The 16,563-nt window shown below is 38.9% G+C and overlaps 2 protein-coding genes across 4 annotated transcripts; both read right to left on the minus strand.

Moving 5' to 3' along the window:
- Positions 1-3,775: 3,775 nt before the first annotated feature.
- On the minus strand, positions 3,776-8,383 carry LOC146575063 (polymeric immunoglobulin receptor-like). The gene is made up of 4 exons (XM_085275680.1): positions 8,344-8,383; positions 7,846-8,160; positions 7,100-7,413; positions 3,776-3,928 (listed from the first exon to the last, which is right to left on the minus strand). The coding sequence occupies exons 1-4, from the start codon at positions 8,381-8,383 to the stop codon at positions 3,776-3,778; spliced, it is 822 nt and encodes a 273-aa protein (XP_085131806.1).
- Positions 8,384-9,654: 1,271 nt separating this feature from the next.
- Positions 9,655-16,563, minus strand: LOC146575064 (uncharacterized). Of its 3 annotated transcripts, XM_085275263.1 has the most exons (9): positions 16,436-16,563; positions 13,540-13,731; positions 13,050-13,370; positions 12,912-12,965; positions 12,651-12,755; positions 11,773-11,799; positions 11,496-11,573; positions 11,146-11,201; positions 9,655-10,717 (listed from the first exon to the last, which is right to left on the minus strand). In XM_085275263.1, the coding sequence occupies exons 1-9, from the start codon at positions 16,473-16,475 to the stop codon at positions 10,406-10,408; spliced, it is 1,185 nt and encodes a 394-aa protein (XP_085131389.1). In that variant the 5' UTR covers positions 16,476-16,563; the 3' UTR covers positions 9,655-10,405. The 3 variants fall into 3 exon arrangements, with proteins under 3 accessions (XP_085131389.1, XP_085131388.1, XP_085131387.1); XM_085275262.1 differs by having other exon boundaries at positions 12,651-12,965; positions 13,059-13,370; XM_085275261.1 differs by having other exon boundaries at positions 12,651-12,965.

The following is a 16,563-nucleotide window of genomic DNA, read 5'->3' on the forward strand; positions in this document are numbered from 1 at the left end:
GGATAGTCATATTTTGGGGGGTTTAATAAATTTGTCCATTTTTCTAGAAATGAGAGCTGCTCCATCCAAAGTGGGATGGATGCCGTCTCTCCTAACAAGACCAGGTTCCCTCCAGAAGGTTTGCCAATTATCTATGAAGCCCACATCGTTTCTGGGACACCACTCACACAGCCAGCAATTTAAGAAGAATATCCGTCTAACATGTCACTCCTGGTCTGATTGGGGAGGGGACCAGAGAAAACTACAGAGTCCAACATTGTTTTGGCAAAGTTGCACACCGATTCAATATTGATTTTAGTGACCTCCGATTGGCGTAACCGGGTGTCATTACTGCCGACGTGAATTATGATTTTACTGAATTTACGTTTACCCTTAGCCAGCAGTTTTAAATTTCCTTCAATGTCGCCTGCTCTGGCCCCTGGAAGACAATTGACTATGGTTGCTGGTGTCTCTAGCTTCACATGTCTGAGAACAGAATCACCAATTACCAGAGTTTGACCCCCGGCGGGTGTGTCGCCGAGTGGGGAAAAACGGTTAGACACATGAACGGGTTGGTGGTGTACCTGGGGCTTCTGTTTAGGACTATGCTTCCTCCTCACCGTCACCCACCCTCTTTCCCCAGCTGCTTGGCGTCTGCCGGGGAACAGCTAGCGGGGCCTATGCTATCTTCGGCTGCACCAGCTACAGGGGCCTGGCTAGCTATGGGTGAATGAAGAGTGCGAAGCCGAGTCTCCAATTCAGTAATCCTGGCCTCCAGAGCTGCAAATATGCTACATTTGTTACAGATATCATTATTGCTAAAGGAGGCCGAGGAGTAACTAAACATCTGACACAATGAGCAGGAAAGTGCAGAAAGGACAGGTGAAGTAGCCATGGTGCTAACGAGTTGGCTACGAGCTAGGCTAAGCTAGCGAAACAGTACAGAGAAAGTGAGTGAATACTTTGGCTATAAATTAGGTAGTGAGTACACAGAAAGTGTGCTTCGGATGAAGCACGTGAAGATTATACTATGAAAAAGAATGTATTTAAAAGTTGTTAATTAAATTGCTAAGCAAATAAGCTACTCAGAAACACCACTGTGTTTGAGCAGGAACAGGAAGTGATACTCTACCGCAGAGCGAGCAAACAACAAGTGACAGCGCCACCAAGAGTTATTAATCTCTGTCTCTCTTCCACAGCATGTCTTTATCCTGTTTTCCTTCTCTCACCCCAACTGGTCATAGCAGATGGCCCCGCCCCTCCCTGAGCCTGGTTCTGCTGGAGGTTTCTTCCTGTTAACTCATTCACTATAGACGTCAATTGAAAAACTTACGTTGACTGCCATTGACGTCTATAGACGTCAATTAAGTTTTTCAATGGGAGGGGCCAGAATACAACCTCGGGCAGCTTGTCAGTGAATTTTATTTTTTCATATATTTGTAAATAAATTGTTTTGATAAAACATAACCTTTCTCAGTGTTATTTCTGTTTTATAGAAGTGAAAAACTATTTTATATGTTAGAGGTGTCACAAAGCAAGAAATATTAGTGTCAAAGGCACTTTTCTGCTTGAAATGTATTTTTCACAAAAAGCTCGTTTTCTCCCTTTTTTTGGTCAAAACAGGCATTTTTGGTGGAACCCACCTCTCTTCTACAGCTGATTACTAAAGAATGGAAAATGGTAGAAACAAGCTTTTTTTTTGGATGAAAGAAGAGAGTCTGTTCTTCATTTTGGTAGGTTCAGCGTTTATATGATCATAACACACAGTTTTCTGTGGCTCTTCAAAAATGAGTAAAAATGCTCAAAAAGCCTGGCAGTGGGGAGTTGCCTGATTTGAAAATGGCTGGCAGTGAATGAGTTAAAAGGGAGTTTTTCCTTCCCACTGTCGCCAAAGTGCTTGCTCATAGGGGGTCACATGATTGTTGGGTTTTTCTCTGTATCTATAATTGTACAATAATAGAAGGACTATTGTACAATACAATATTGTATCTACTGTGCAATATAAAGTGCCTTGAGGTGACTGCTGCTGTGATTTGTGTTCCTGGTAGACTAATGCTTAAAATAAAACTTCCTTCACTGTCCCCACTTCCTAAACACAATACAAACAAACTTTGTAACTTAAGAGGTAATGTATTATTATTTGCCTTGAACATAATTAATAATGTCTGTAATTTCACCAAATCTTCTAATTTCAGCAATTTCAATTTTATAAACAGTTCATTTGTATGATCTCTGTATTTAACATTATGAACCATTCGTACCGCTTTCTTCTGAAACAAGTATAAAGGTTTTATATTACTTATATATGTATTCCCCCACACTTCAACACAATAATTGAGATTGGGGGAAATTAGTGAGAAATATAAAATACGCATTGCCTTATAATCTAGTATCTCTGACATTACTCGAAATATAAATATTTTTAACCATCTTTTTTCTAACATGTTCAATATGACATTTCCATCTTAATTCATCATCCAATATTACCACCCCCCAAAATGAAGTTCAGTAACTCTGGTGACAGCATAATTACTGAATGGGTTTCAGCTGCCCTGCACAGATCTTAAATGCTGATCAGTGGTAACGGCAGGAAGCTACGAGTTTTTCTAATTACTGTGGAACATGGCAACAGCAGTGGTGACAATACACAGGCACGTGAACTACATGATGTATTCCTGTTTTTTCTTTTTAAAGCAACTTCACATTTAGGCTACATAAGAAAGTAGGATGTGACATTAAACCCAGCACAATACACAGAAGCAAAGAAAAAGGAAAACACAACATGAAATGTAAATATGAACAATGGCTTTCATGACCATTTAAAACATGCATTATTATAAAATATTTTTTGTAGCAAATCTCGGCCTCTGTGACACAAACGTACACTTAGATGATGATTGTATATGAATGTTAGACAGAAAACGCTTTGAGTATTCAGAAAGAGTAGGTGCTATATAAGAACCAGACCATTTATCATTACCATTTAACTGCCCACTCCAGATACTGTCCCTCCCTCTGTCCACCTGCACAGTTCTGCAGGTTGAACATAAGCTGCTGAAATTCCTGGCCTCGGGCAAAGTATTCAGGCCAAGCAACTTTTCCTTGAGCTTGGGTCTTACTCTAAGTTTTCCTTAAGTAGGTCCAACACACAGTCTCCTGCCAAACAACAATTCAAAGTAAGAAAGATTCAGTGGAGGCCCAATTACATTAATCCTGGTGGATGAACTTATAAATCGTGGACTTTAAAGTCTAATTTCGGTGCTCCTGGAGGTGGTACACACTAGTCCGAATAATTTGTACAGCTCTTTAAAATGCGAGGTCGGATTTAAGTTAAGACTGAATGAGCGACAGGTCAATGAACACCAGAGGGAGGAGAGCAGGGATGTTGGAGTTAAGGAGTTAGCCAAGGTGTGTAAGGCTTTTGAGCGGGGTTTTTCTGCAGAGCACTGGAGCGTTATCAGGAGCAAGAAATCCTTCCATGGCGAGTATCGCTTTGCCATCATCTTTGCTTATATTCAGCAGCAGTTAACCAGCTGGCACATTATAAACTGCCCAGATTTGTTTGTAATTACATGTTAATCTATGGATATTAATGAGTACAACATTTGTTTACATTAAATAACCTCAAAAATGACTAAGTGGCAGAGCAGTCCTTATGTCTATTATTGCTCAGGCTCATTGACTGCTGAGTGGTGTTTCTGCTCTGTTGGTCTGGATGGTTGAGAGACAGTTGGTTGGTTGGAAATTTGCTTAATTTAAGATTGTAATATATATTTACAGGCAGAGGAGCCGGGTTTCAGTGCTCACTACCAGAGCAGCTTTGAAAGTTGATGCTAGCATAATGTGGTGAGGCAGCAACACCTGTGGGAATGCTGGGAGTGACACAAATTGAGTTTGCTGCATCTTCTGGCTGCTGGAGGCGCTCCTGTATCTCCTTGGACACACAGTCCTTCAACAAGAGAACGAAAAATGTTGTTGAAATAGTTGATTCATAATCCTAATAATAAATGCTATTCAGACAAATTGGACTTAAAACTGCAAATAAGGTAAAACATTTTTACCTAAAACTTTTACTACTGAATTTCTAGCTCAACAACACATAATAACCATCACACACATTATTGCTGTCACACAATTACAATTTGACAGAGATTAATGAACATTCTCACGTTTGAAGATAAGGATTGAAACTCCCAGAAGCACCAGCACAGTTATACACTTCATTACAGTAATGAGCAGCTCGAAGACACCTGCAAAATAAACAAAAGGGTGTAAACTTTAGACACCGATGGAAAAATGTCTGTTCCAGCTGGCATCATGTTTCAAACTATGTGAAGATGAGTCTGAAATCACTTTAAGATTCTTAACGGGACTAAATATAGTTTTTAATTGTCTTTAGAGAGTTACTGATTCAAACTCAGCATTTACTTTTATAATATGTTCACATGTTGAAACAAAATAAAATAAAAATGTCAACATCTTTTCCGCAACCAATCACCAAAACAGTCTTACTGAGTCTAGCTAATCTCATAAATCAACTGTCTTATTGCATTTGCTCTAATTTCAGGCGACACTTTATAATGTTTAAAATTCAAAAACTCGATGCAGTAGCTGGCACTGTTGTCTCACAGCAGGACTGGACCATCTTTCTGTGTGGACTTTGCATGACCTCTTTTTGCATCTGCACCAGTTCTTTCTGTGCTAACCTGCTGAGGTGGACTAAACAATGGACTGATCCCTGGTAGATTCCCAAGTGTTAATTAACAACACAGACATTAAAGTCATTGTAATTGTAATGTTCTGGAACTTAAAACTCAGTTTTCTATGTGAGATTGAATCAGCTCAGTTTAGAGTTCAACTAAGTTCATATTCACTTTGTTAAACATATTTTTGGGCAATACAGTGGTCCTTCACTATAAAGCGGTTCACTTTTTGAGGCCTCGCTGTTTTGCGGATTTTCTTGTGCAATTTTGCATGGGTTGTTGTTGTTGTTTTTTTACAACACGTTGTGTTCTGCATCTCCTCCGTGCTGTGTCTCCTGTTCAGTACAAAATGCGTTCAGCTTGTCAAATTTACATAATTCTTCCATCGCTAGCAGTGTGACTCTGAAGTACAGTGCTGTATGTTTGTAAGTTTTCTCCCCAACAAACACAACAATGTCGATGAAACTTTTCGCACCGTTTTGTCTGCTGAAAGCAGAGGAAGATGATAACTATCAGACAAAAAGTCTGACTTCTGGACGTGCTAAAGGAAAGTAGAAATTACCGTATTTTTCAGACCATTAGGTGCACCGGATTATAAGGCACATTAAGCGAAACAAAACAGTCAGATAAATCAAACTTTACTCAACTCATTCTTCTTGCTTCCTCTACATCTGTACCATTGATTCATTAATGCTGAATTCTCTGGCAGCTGCTCTGTTCCCATGTTCTGGACCTGAACACAGGGTTTGATCTTTGGTTTCGTTCTATAATACTGGACTTATTTTTCTACTAAGGTTTGAACTTTGAGAGTTTAAACAAGACAGAAAAGTGTGAAAATGTTCACGCCTGTCATAGAAAAGTGTATAAAGTGTGTCGTGAGGGGTTTTACAGCCTTAAAACATCTATATTAATTGTAAAAAATGAAGTTGGCTACTTTCTGGATTTAACCTGTCCTGGGTTATTTTTAGAACTCCCGCGATAAACGAGGAACCGCTGTACAGCCCTTTGATGCTCAATCAAAACAACATTTTTAGGAATCGAGCTGTAATTAATCTAAATTCAGCTCACGCTCCATGCCATTCACTGGTGGTAAGGTACCATGAGGCTCATGTGTGACCTGCACTGTGGTCACACATGTGCCCAGTCCCAGTACTTGTGTGTGATTTGGGGCATATCTGGGCCTAAGTGGAGCAGTCTACATCTAGAGTGTGGGTATATGCCTTCCTAAATGCAGGGATGCCTAAACAAAGGAGAGATTATGGCCATTTTAAATAAATGTACCAGACCACCTTGAACTTTTCAGCAACGATATTTAATTGAAGGACTAAAATGTGCAGCCAATGGTATACGCTGCTGCATTTCATTGTGACATAGTCCAGTGTGGGCTTCTCTGACTACAGACTACCTCTGCTGGACATACTCTTACATCAGACCCACAGGACCATGTCTGCTGGCTTAGAGGCTTCAAAGTGGTCACACCCTTTGTGGACAAACACAGATTCTTACCAGAGCTCACGTGAGGAACAACAGCTGACTGTGTGAAAGTTGGTGATGCTGTTGATGGCTCTGTAAAAAAAAAGTGAGAATTATAATTAAATGTATTTGTCCAACAAAAGATTAAGACATACATCAAATATACATCAGGTAGCAAAAGTAACACTGACCCATCATAGATATAATTTAGATAAATACACCAGTTGAATTTGGTGAAACCCTTAGAGCAGCATTGTGGTCCTCGCTCCATACCATTCACTGGTGGTAATGCACCAAGAGACACATGTGTGACCTGCACTGTGGGTCCCAGCACTTGTGTGTAATTTGGGCCATATCTGGGCCCGAGTAGGGCAGTCTACACCTAGAGTGTGGGCATATGCTCTCCTAAATCTAGGCATGCCTAAACCCTTAAATAAATATAGCAGACCACTTTGCAGCAGCAGTATCTGACTGGAGGACTAAAATGTCAGCCTGTGGTATAGGCTGCTACATTTCATGACCACGTGCCCAGTGTGGGTTTCTCTGACTACAGACTTCCTCTGCTGGACATATGTCTCCCCAAAGTGCTCTCACACAGGGCCCGCATGACCATGTTAGAGACTTCAAAGTCATCACTCCCTTTGTGGACAAACACAGATTCTTACCAGAGCTCTCGTGAGGAACAACAGCTGACTGTGTGAAAGTTGGTGATGCTGTTGATGGCTCTATAAACAAACAGTGAGAATTATATTTAACTGTATTTGTCCAACAAAAGATTAAGACATACATCAAACATGCATCAGGTAGCAAAAGTAACACTGGTCCTTCACAGAAACACACCAGAATGTTTTGACTCTTAGATCCTGAAAAAATGTTTCCTGGACTTTTTAATTGGTTTGATATATGGACTTAAATATATGATACATGATTAATAATAAACCTACAGCACCTTCAACCTCCAGTTTTATTTGTCTGACTGAAACTCTGTAGCTTCCATCCTTTGATCCCACTCCACACCAGTAGACACCAGCGTCCTGTGAGGAAACACCACTGATGGACACGTTGAAGCCTCTGTTGGTGTTTGTGAGTCTGAATTTCCCGTTTAACCTCTGACCTTTTGTTGACAAAATATCGTTACAGGTGAAATTCTCCCCTCTGCAGAAAAACTGGACCCCGTACTTGAAATAAACATCTGGATAATCACACTTGATGTTAGCTGCTCTGGTCACAGTTTGAGTAAATGGCTGCTGGCAGTTTTCTGTATAAAAATAAAGACAAAACCCCCCAAACAAGGACAATAAAGTATTTGAATGTCATTCATTATATCACAACATGTAACTTGTACTTTGTCACCAGAGCGTTTGTCACACACTACTTTAACATTTTTAACTTCCTCGTGTGCTGACAAAGGTGTGAAACAGATGAAGACACGAGCAAACTGTGAAATTTCCTTTCAAAAGTCTGACATGTAAAGTAACTTCTGAGATTAAAAAACAAACAAAGTAATGTAAACATGCGTTTAACCTGTAATCTGTAATAAATCTTTACATTTCCAAACTATGATTTATGTTGTGTGATAGAAACAAACTATATAATACCAAAATACAGGTGAGGAAATCTGATTTTAGTTATTAATTTCTTGTGTTGTACTAATAACATCAACAACAACAATAATAATCACATTTCTTACCAGATTCCAATTCCTTTATGACAGGAGATCTGTTTGAGCCTTGATCAAATTCACATCTGTATATCCCAAAGTCTGCTTGTTTAAGATCTCTGATGCCCACCATCAGAGTTTTATGTTTTATATCATGGTACAGAGAAAATCTGCCTTTATCTTCCCAAACATCCTTCAGAGAGCTTCGTAAGCTTGTTCTATTGGGAAAAACTACATTGACGTGGTCATATTTTTTATTTGCTCCAGGATATTTGCAGATGAATTGAACCCATCCTTGTTTGCATGCCTTCACTTCATCTTCATCATCACCATCGGCACCACAACCTGCAGATCAAAGAGAAATGTTAGTATCCTGTTATGTCCTGTTATTGAATTTTCTGTGTTTAGTAGGTAGGACCCCTTCTCATACAGTTAACACTATAGATAATCAGACATCTGTGTCACATATGTATATGTAGTGTTGCTTAGTGTGAGATATCTGTAAGTATGTGTTAGTAATGTTTTTACCTGTCGTCAGTGAGAGGATGAGTAGTAGCAGTAAGTTCATTATGTTGGTTTCAGATCTGCAGTTAGCTTCCTTTTGTCACGCTGGCTCTTCTGTTGGTCGCTTAAATTTCTGTCACATAATACCTAAAGTTTCCTCACACTAACTTTTCTGTTTAATGTTATTTTGTCATAGGTTACGATCTTATCATTGGCAGTAAAGATGAGGTAAGTGTTGCGTGGGACAAAGGAAATGATCAGACAGCACGACAGAAATAGCTTCATACTTTTAGTTTTTACTGCACCATCACGTCAAGGTTAGGCTATGAAGAATATTTCACAAAAGCAAAGCAACGTTTATTTGTATGTGACCACATGGTGTCGAATGACACTGATTCCAGAAAATTTGAACACTGTCTGAACTGGAGATGAAAGAAAATATTTTAGTCTCTTAAACCTTGACTGAAAACACCTCGAAGACAACATGTCGAATGATGGGAAAGCGACATGTTTCCCACCACATTCATTCACAACGTCAGGTAGTTTGCTGAACTCTAAAATCGTTTTAGAATATTTATAGTAGTAATGTAAATGTGAATCACTAACCAAGCCAATTTAATCAAATCTTTAGTTTCACGTCACAAAATCTGTCGTTTTCATCCTGCAAACCAGATGTTTAAGGCCCAGTTTCATCTGTAAATTGATGTAATCTGTAAACCCTGTAAGCTCAAATGAGCCTGCATCATTTCTGCAGAAGCAGAGCCAGGAACAGGAACTGTTCTAACCCTGAGAGAGGTTGGTGTTGGCAATGCAGCAAAAATAACGATGAGTTAACTTCCAACTAAAAACCTGTGGGATCAAGAAGTGGCACAAATAAACTGCTGCATGACCACAGACATGCAGAAAAACACTTATCTTGAAAGCAGGAAGTGATGCTAACTACATCACTGTGATACACGGACCTGTTAACTTGTCACTGACAGTAAGATGTCAAAGAATGGCCTGGTAAAAGTTAATTGAGTGGTTGAGTCGACAGCACACACAGACTGATTTGTTCTTAGTTTAGATAAGTTCTGGTTATTAGTTTCTTTTTTTTAAATTCCCTGATCGATTACTGATAGATGAATTGATAAAGGAATCTATGACCCTTTCTTTCTTCCACACAATGTGTTATTTACAGTCTGTGTGACCAGCTCACATTTTATGAACCAGTCATTGTGCTAAATAAAATCACTGAGCCAGTCATCCTTCTGGGAAATACTTTCCACCAATTATGACATCATTTGCAGATTTCATCTAAACTCTTTGTTATGTCCCCAAGACGGAGGCCCGAGGAGGGTGTGGGGAGCAACAAAAGTAGAGCTGGGAGAGAAAGAAACAAGCAAAATAATACAGAAACTTTTAAATTATAAACTTTATTCTTATCGACACAAAGAGACAGCAGTGCTGTTATATCAATATCAAAACAAAAAGAAAAACATGACACAATTCACCAGGAAAGAAGGACATTCTGCTATTACTAAATAAAAAAGCAAATATAATAACGTTGTGTTATCTTAAGTCAAAAGCCAAACCAAAAACATACACAAGAAATATGCACGCACAAAAAAAAGAAAGAGAAAAAACTTCCCAAAGACATATTAAGAGGACCACAACAGTAGTCCGATTGCGCGAGCTGAGTGTGAGCATCATTAGCAGTTCATTTTTCCTTTTCCAAGCTGCTCTTCATATTCTTGGCCACCAGATGCCGCCAAATAGCACCGTGTTGAAAAACTGGGTAACAAACACTTTTTCAAAACAAGCTTAATTTGCCCATCACTAGATTTCAACACTGCTCCCACAAACACAACTCCAAAATACATTACCGGGCTCTTCTTTTGCTCAACCTCGGTTTCATACACTAGAAAACAACACCTGGATTTTATAATGTCGGGGTTAATGGCCGAGTGGGTCCAGGTGCCGACTGGGGAAAAGAGCGGCATGTGGGCCCTGGAGAGAAAAGAGAGAGAGAGTGGAAGAAAGAGCAGCACCACACACCTACACCTGCCCAGCTCCACAGAATATAACACGCTTTAAAAAGCACATTTCATTTTGGCTCAGGCTCATTGATTACTGAGCAGAGAGTCTCCTCTGCAGGTCTGGATGGTTGAGTGATTGTCGGGTTGGTTGGACATTTGCTTAATGTCAAAGTAGAATATTCACAGGCAGAGGAGCTGCGTTTCAGCGCCTCACCACCCGCTTTGTCAGAGCAGCTTTCAAAGTTGATGCAATCGTAAAGTGGTGAGGCAGCTACATCTGTGGGGACGCTAGCAGTGACATAAATCGAGGTCAGTGCATTTTCTGGCTGGTCTGGTTGCTGGGGGCGCTCCTGTATCTCCTCATACGTACAGTCCTTCAACTACAAAATAAAAAAATATAGTTTAAAAACTTCATATAAAATCACATAAAACTTTTGGATGTTTATTCATCTGTATGATTTATTGCTGTCATGTTTTATGATAAATACACCCTACAATCATTTTCAAAATGATTAAAAAAACATTGCGGCAGGTTATGTTGCAATGTGCTGATTAGTTGTAATCATTAGTTGCCAGTAAAATATATTTTAAAGGAATGTATATTTTCTTTCATTATTGCCGTAATGTGAAATATATTTCATCCTTTATAACAGACGTCTGCCTGAAAAGCTTTTATGAGCCAACATCTGTGTGTCTGCAGTTCAGTCCAGGAGGTTTTAACTGGGGAGACATTTCAACTATGTTTCCTGGATTGTCACCAGTTATACATGAAAATAAATAAATAAACAAACTAAAATTCCACACTAACCTCTTTGGCATGTTGCAATGCTGCATTAGCTCCTCTGCATTTTGAAAAGGAGATTCCTGGCAGAAACGAAGCAGAAAATCAAGAAATAAGCAAAATTATCTGTTAAAGATTTACATTTTTTCTAGTTTGATTGTTTTTAAATGTCTGATATGATGAGAACTCAGCAAAGATGATATCTTTCATAACTTTAAAAAATCTATGTCAGCTAATGTCATGCATCATGTATACTGCAGATTGTTAGATATAATTTGTACAAAAGTACAGGGATGTGTTTTTTCTTTTTTTGGAGAAAAGCAGCAAACATGTTTGTGTGACTGATGATGTACAAAGGATTTAGTGAAAGTTCTTACGTCTGTAGACAAGGATGAAAACGACCAGAAACACCAACCCAGTTATTATGATTACAACAATTCCAACGTCAGAAATGCCTGCAGCGTAAACCAAACAACAATTTTCCAGCATTATTCATCATCCCAGCATTGACATCCCAAACTGTCTTTGTTGGAAAATGTGAAAGGAGCAGTTTTTAAGAAATTTAAAAAATAAAAATTGTTATGTGAACAGCCACAAACTTTCCCAGTTCTCATAAGCTGCAGAAGTTTTAGGATACCACATGTACTCTCTCACCATGACTCTCAGCAGATGCAGTGGGTCCTGTAGTTGAAAAAACAGCAGACGTAAATGATTGGTGGAAACCGAAGGAAACAAATGTGCATTCAGACTCTACTTTGAGGCATTAGATTAACAGAGTTTAATTAAAGGATAAAATAATATCATCAATTTGGAAAAAAAGAATATTTATAATTTTTAGACACCAGCTTAGAGGTTACCATCTCGTTTTCCTCTCCACTTTTTAAAGTGGCATTACAAAATGTAATGTTAGCAAAGTGAAGTGAAGTTAGCCAGTAAAAGTCTTGTGTTCGATGGGGTTCGATCCCAGTCTGCTCCAGTCTGCATGCCAAATATCCTTGTGCAAGATACTAACCGCTGGTTGCTCTCCGATGCATCCATCAGAGTGTGAATGTGTAATAGAATGTAAGTTAGGTTGCACTGAAAACCTAGAAAAGTGCTTGTGTGAATGGATTTGATTTGTTGAATGAACAAGTTGTATAAAGCGCTCTGAGTGCTCAGAGTAGAAAAGTGCAATACAAGAACCCGTCCATTTACCATTTATTAACCTAATGTAGTAATACCTCATAATCAGAAAACACACATTTTTAGTGCCGAGTATAAGCACATCCTCTTTTCTTAAAGCTCGTTCTGTGTCAAACCTTTTTGGCATGTTCGTTTCTTTTAAATTCTTTTAAAGTCATTTTCTTGCTAACAGTTACGATTAAAAGTCTTTATTTTTTAATATTTTTATTTTTAAAATGATTTTATTAAAACTGCAAAAAATAAAACATTATAAATAATGAATTAAAAGTAAAATATATGTGCAAAATGAGCCTGCTTTAATATGCTGTGCATTATGACCCAGGGTCAGATAATAAAATAGCACGGCTCACCTACAGTCAGGGACAATCTGTTGAAGAACCTGTTACTTCGGTATTCATTGGTGCTTTCTGCTCCACACCAGTATGTCCCACTGTCGTCCGCTGTCACTTCTCTCACTGTCATGGTGATATTTTTCTTTTTTTTATTGTCATTCATCCAAAACCTCTTGTTCCTATTAGGATCTCTGGTGCTTACTAAAGGTGTACATATAGATGGATCTTCTCCCTTACAGATAAATTTTGTACAATTTGAGAGAGTCTGGTTATATTTACACCAGTACGTGAAGTTCTCTCCAACAGCTGGTGATCTTGTGAAGCTCTTAATATCTGTGGAAAACAGAGGCAAACATACGTTAGTAGTTCCTAAATATAAAACGTAAACCTTTAAAGTGGAAAAGATAAGTTATTTACTTTTAATACTTAGTTTTATTTTTGTGAGTGCAGCATGATGAATCCCCTCAGGTGATCTTACGCCGCACCAGTAAATACCATCATCCTGAGAGGACACATTACTGATGGACATATTGAAGCTATGGCTGATGTTTGAGGGAGTGAATGTCCTGTTTGACTTTGGATAAGATTTTGTTGATAAATTGTCCTCGCAGGTGAAACCTTCCCCTTTGCAGAAAAACTTGATCCACGACTTGTATTTGTCTTCTGGATAATCACATCTGATGGTGGTTTTAGCTGTTCTGTATGCAATTTGATGAAATGCTTTTGGGCATTGTTTTGCTGGGAAAAAAAAAAGTATTACTCACAAATGTCTTTTTCTCTGGAAAGGAAAGGCTCACATGATCCATTTATTTAGATACAGTAATCCAAACTATGAATGTGTTGACCAATGTGAATTAAAATCAGCCACAGCATATATGAATGTGAATAAGAAATTATTCCTTCTTACCAATTTTAAATTCTAATTCCTCTCTGTCAGCTGATGAATTCTTCGTCTGATGTTGCTTAATGATCACTCTGAGAGTGTTTTGCTCAGTTGTTGAAGCCTTAGTCATTTGACATTTTCTAGTTGTGTTTTGTTTGCAGGTGAATTCAACCCATCCTTTTGTGCAAATCTTCTCTTCTGACAGCAGCTCACAACCTAAAGCAAACATTCACATGATAAAGGTCACTGAAATAAAATCGCACAGGGGTGTCCGAAGATGGTATTTAGGGAAGGTTACTTTTAAAATGTATTCCACTACAGATTAAAGAATACATGCCTCAAAATGTATTTTGCAACGTATTCTGTTACTCAATGAGAGTAACGTATTCTGAATACTTTGGATTACTAATATATGATCATGCTTTTTACAACTACATGAATGTACTATTGCTGTGTGATTTATTACTATTACTGAAGATTATTCGCCATACCAACACCAACTAGATTTTTAAATCTTTATTTAAAATGAGTAACAGTAGGTGGACATTAGGTAAGGCTGCACTTTTGCAGCGATCTCGTAGAAAACTATTCCTGTATCAGTGATGTTTTCTTTTTGTCTGCTTTCATAACTGCACATGATTATTTGCAGCTAGCAGGTTGTTAATGCAACATTCATTAATAGTAATAAATCAGACAGCAATAGTACATCAAAGATACTTTAGTGGCACATAACCCAGGTAACTACCACAACTAAAACAAGTTAGTTGCATTAGGCTAACGCTAGTTTTTTAAAAAGAACTTACTTCCAGCTGAGAGCAGCTTGTTTGCTGGCAGGTCAGATTCACTTTAAATGTGAAGTGGTGTCGGAATTTACAGCTCCGAACCGTAGTAAAGAGACCTCTGTCTAATAAGTCGGGCTCCATGTGTACACGTGTGACAGTGTGACACAAGTAAGTGAGTGTTGGGCCGGAACGTTAGGCTGTATGTTGTTGTTGTTGTTGTTGTTGTTGTACATGACAGAGAGTCAATCTGAGTCACATGACTTGTTAATAAACCTAACTGCCCCGTTGGGGTATTCTGTAGTCTGTCGTGCACGAGACCAGAATACAACACCGTGTTCCCAAACCACAACCACAAACACAGTGTACTTCTAAGTCTTAACAGCTTACTTACAACTGGGCTCGTACGTGTATTCTGTTACTCCCCAACACTGCTCTCACAGCACTCTTTTCTGCACAATGGAAGCTGTGGTACAGCAGCCACATCTCTGCAGCCACAGTACCAATCCATCTATCGACCTCCCGCTTCCCTCTGAACAAGACCCTGTGACTGCACAAGTCACTGAACAACCTTCCACCATCTGGCTATGCCTAGAAATTCTGTCTACAAGAATTAAGAATACAATCAATGACAAAGAGCAGCGTTCAAAACCCACCAGGAAATAGTCCAAATTATTGCTGGCAATGCAAACCAGGCTCTTGCAGCAGTTGTATAAGAACCAAATAGCTTGCAACAACCGACCAGATACCCCATAATAGTGGACCATGTCCCACAGAATACTTTGAGCGACAAGGTCGAATGCATTGTCTCTGATCTATTGTTCTGCACAGATGACAGGCTGGACCCGTTCCCTGACCTGGACGCACTGAGAACAAACCCTCTCATTCAAAAGCCCCGACATACAGGCAAGGAAGCCGAGGGGACACCAGGCTACGCACCCCAGCCTGCCGCCTCTCAACAAGGACACTGGTTCCAGAGCTCAAACCGTGTGTAGAGGTGAGCCTGATTATATCTGGCTGGTACCTCTCAACCTCACATACTGACCCAGGATCCTTCCCCACCAGAGAGCTGATGTTTCATATCCACACCGCCAGCCTCGGTTGCCAGGGATCGGTCCGTCAGGGCCTCTGCCCTCGGCTGCCACAACACACAACCCACCCTACGCCCACAGTGCTTCCTGTGGGTGGGGGGCCTACAGGAGGGCATAGAGACCTTTTTTTTTTCTTTCTTTTTTAAAATTGTAATCTGTCACAATTGGCTTGTTACATCATGAGCTCATTATAGTTTTCCTTTTTCTTGTCACTTCCCGTTTTACTTTGCCTTTTGCTTTTGTGTGTCATTTTGCCTTTACTGGTTGTGTTCTTCTGTTCCTGTTTGATGCCACTGAGCTCATGTTCCTGTTCTATTGTCTTGGAGTTCTGTTGTTGTTAAAGCACATTGTTCATTAAAATTGTTTTTTTTTTCACTCTCTGCCTTTCCAAATCTGTGGTTTCCTCTTACATCTGCTCAGGGGCGTTTCCTAAACCTGGACACAAAACCTCTGACGTAAACACACACACACAAAAAACTTTACACTTTAAATAAAATAGAAACTTAAACGCTTCTAGTTTGAAGACACTGTGTTTTAGTGTATATAATGAGTGCCCATTTCATAGGACATTACACACTACAATTAAAATCTTGGCAAAGAGGAATTTCACAAAAATAACACAGATGTGAAATGAAGTGTTAGAGTCGTCTAATTCTTCTAAATGAGGTTAAAAAAAGCTGTAAAACAGCTAAAAATGAACTCAGACTATTTGCTTCTGTAATCCTCTGTCTCCCACATTGTCATGTGTGTCATCATCAGAAGTAAATGTCAACATTTTTATTACAAGTATTTTACTGAGTGATAATGTCATTAGTTTTACTAGAGGATTAAATGAGGTCTGCAAATCATATTTAACTCTATTTTTGCCAAAAGATGGCCTGTTTCAAAGTAAATTATTATAAATTATGAAGACAGTACATAAGCAGAAAATAAAAAGCTCAAACTCAAACGTCCTACTGTGTATGATTTAACACCACAATGAGAACATATAATGTAATATACAGTACAGCACTCATTATTATATAATATCAGGGTTAGTAATCTCTTTACCTGTCATTAGTGAGAGGATGAGCAGTAGAAGTAACTTCATTATGTTTGTTTTGTTCTTTAAAATCTTTATGACTTAAGTATTCAAATGCAGTTAGTTCCCATTCGCTTGTTGGCTGCTGAGTTGCTCT

This window comes from Mchenga conophoros, linkage group LG5 (assembly GCF_057382185.1).
Source record: "Mchenga conophoros isolate Kocher_MC1m ecotype Shallow Benthic linkage group LG5, M_conophoros_male_GT1.1, whole genome shotgun sequence".
NCBI lineage: Eukaryota > Metazoa > Chordata > Actinopteri > Cichliformes > Cichlidae > Mchenga > Mchenga conophoros.